This window comes from Pterocles gutturalis, unplaced genomic scaffold (assembly GCF_000699245.1).
Source record: "Pterocles gutturalis isolate BGI_N339 unplaced genomic scaffold, ASM69924v1 scaffold14391, whole genome shotgun sequence".
NCBI lineage: Eukaryota > Metazoa > Chordata > Aves > Pterocliformes > Pteroclidae > Pterocles > Pterocles gutturalis.
Window position 1 is genome coordinate 1649 of NW_010103235.1, and position 1600 is coordinate 3248.

The window sequence follows — 1600 nt, forward strand, 5'->3', positions numbered from 1 at the left end:
AAGAGCACCCAGTTTGGGGCCTTTTCCCCTTGGAAGATGGGCTCTGCTCCCCCAGGAGAGATCACGGAGGGTGTCCCCTCCCCACACCCAGGAGCCAGGCAGGGCTCATGCACCCAAGTCCCCTCCAGCTGTCCCTACCAGGAGAGCTGTGACACCAGCAATGCCACTAAGCACGCACAGAGGGACACCAGCACTCACCTTTGATGGTGGTCTGCCCACGTTTCAAGCTCTGTGGGGAACCAGCCCTGCAAACCGCCGAGTTCTGCTGAGACCCCTCGGGGAAAACCCTGCCAAGATGGTCCTTGGGGACCGAGGAGCTCCTGCTCCCGCTGCTGGTGGCCTTGACCAGGCTGTGGACCTCCTGGGGTGGCTGCTCGGCCAGGAAGACCCTCTCCCACTTGTAGTGTCCTTCCAAGGGAGTCTCCGTCTCAAAGTCGAAGTTCCAGCGCTGCTGAGCTTCTTCCAGTTGTTGTCTCAACAGATCCTCTAAGTCGTTCTGGAGCTGCTGGTGGTCCACGGGGCCAAAGAGGTTCCTGCACACCTTGCTGCTGCCCGGCGTCTGCCCGGCCCTGCTCTGGGACAGGGGCATGGTGGAGCTGGGAGGGAAGCAGAGCCAGTTACAGGGTGTTGGGGAAGCCATGAGCAAGCCCAAGGGCCAGCACATGTGCTACCGGAGCAAAGCCCATGGTAGCCAAGGTGGGACGAGATGGGCTGGAGGGACCTCCATCTGCCAGAACTCATCTTGCACCATATTTGGGGTCTCAGTGGTGTCTTGGGCAGAGGCTGGAGCATGGCTGAGGTCAAACGCAGCCGGTGTGATGCAGAAGGACGGGGAAGGTGCAAGCGTTGGTGTTCCCCATCCTCCTCCAGCGGGTAAAGCCCCACTGGGGCAGAGCACCCGGCACCTCCACGCTGCCAGCGGCTCCATCCCCAGCCCCGCTGCGTTCCCACTTCCACGCAGGCACGAGGCAAGGTGGCACGTGGGCAAGTGAAGCAACAGGACGTTTTTCTGGCCAATTTCTCCATCTCAAGAACCCAGGCCTTTGAAGCAACTGCAAAAACACGCCACAAGCTCGACCACTCTGTTAACCACCCTGCAAGGAGCTGTTGGGTAACCAGACACAAGACCCCGTTGGTTTGGTTTGTTGGGTTATTTTTTTTTTCCCCCCTCAAATCGGTGCCAGAAGCCTTGACCTTCGCAGTCAGTGGCCAAGCCTTTCCTTCGAGCCGTCCTCCCCCTTACATGCGCGTGGGGCTAACGGGTCCCCCCCACCGAGGAGCCTCATTAGTGGAGCAAAGCCAACAACGCTCGGGGGTTCGACGGCTTTGGGAGCTCAGGCTTGGACAGCCGTGCTCATCAGATCTGCTTTTAAAAAAAAAAAAAATCCCAGAAATAAAATCCCTGCGTGCAAGACAGCTTCCTCACTGCCCAGCCCACCTCGGCCCCCCAAAGCCAGGGCCACAGCAGACCCCCAGCCTTGCACCCCCCACCCATGGGGTGTTCAGCCTCCCCCAGGGAAGATTTTTGCCCAAACCCAGCACCCCAATCCCCCCGGATCGCCTGTGCGGCGTTACCAGCCATGCCACCAGCACGGCGTGT

At 60.1% G+C, this 1600-nt stretch overlaps 1 protein-coding gene across 1 annotated transcript in view; it reads right to left on the bottom strand.

Moving 5' to 3' along the window:
* Window positions 1-589, bottom strand: part of LOC104471330 (cyclin-dependent kinase inhibitor 1-like) — a 961-nt gene extending 372 nt beyond the window's left edge. Inside the window, exon 1 of the mRNA XM_010086644.1 lies at window positions 199-589. Coding sequence (XP_010084946.1) covers window positions 199-589 — 391 coding nt within the window. The remainder of the gene's footprint in view (window positions 1-198) is intronic.
* Window positions 590-1600: the final 1011 nt, after the last annotated feature.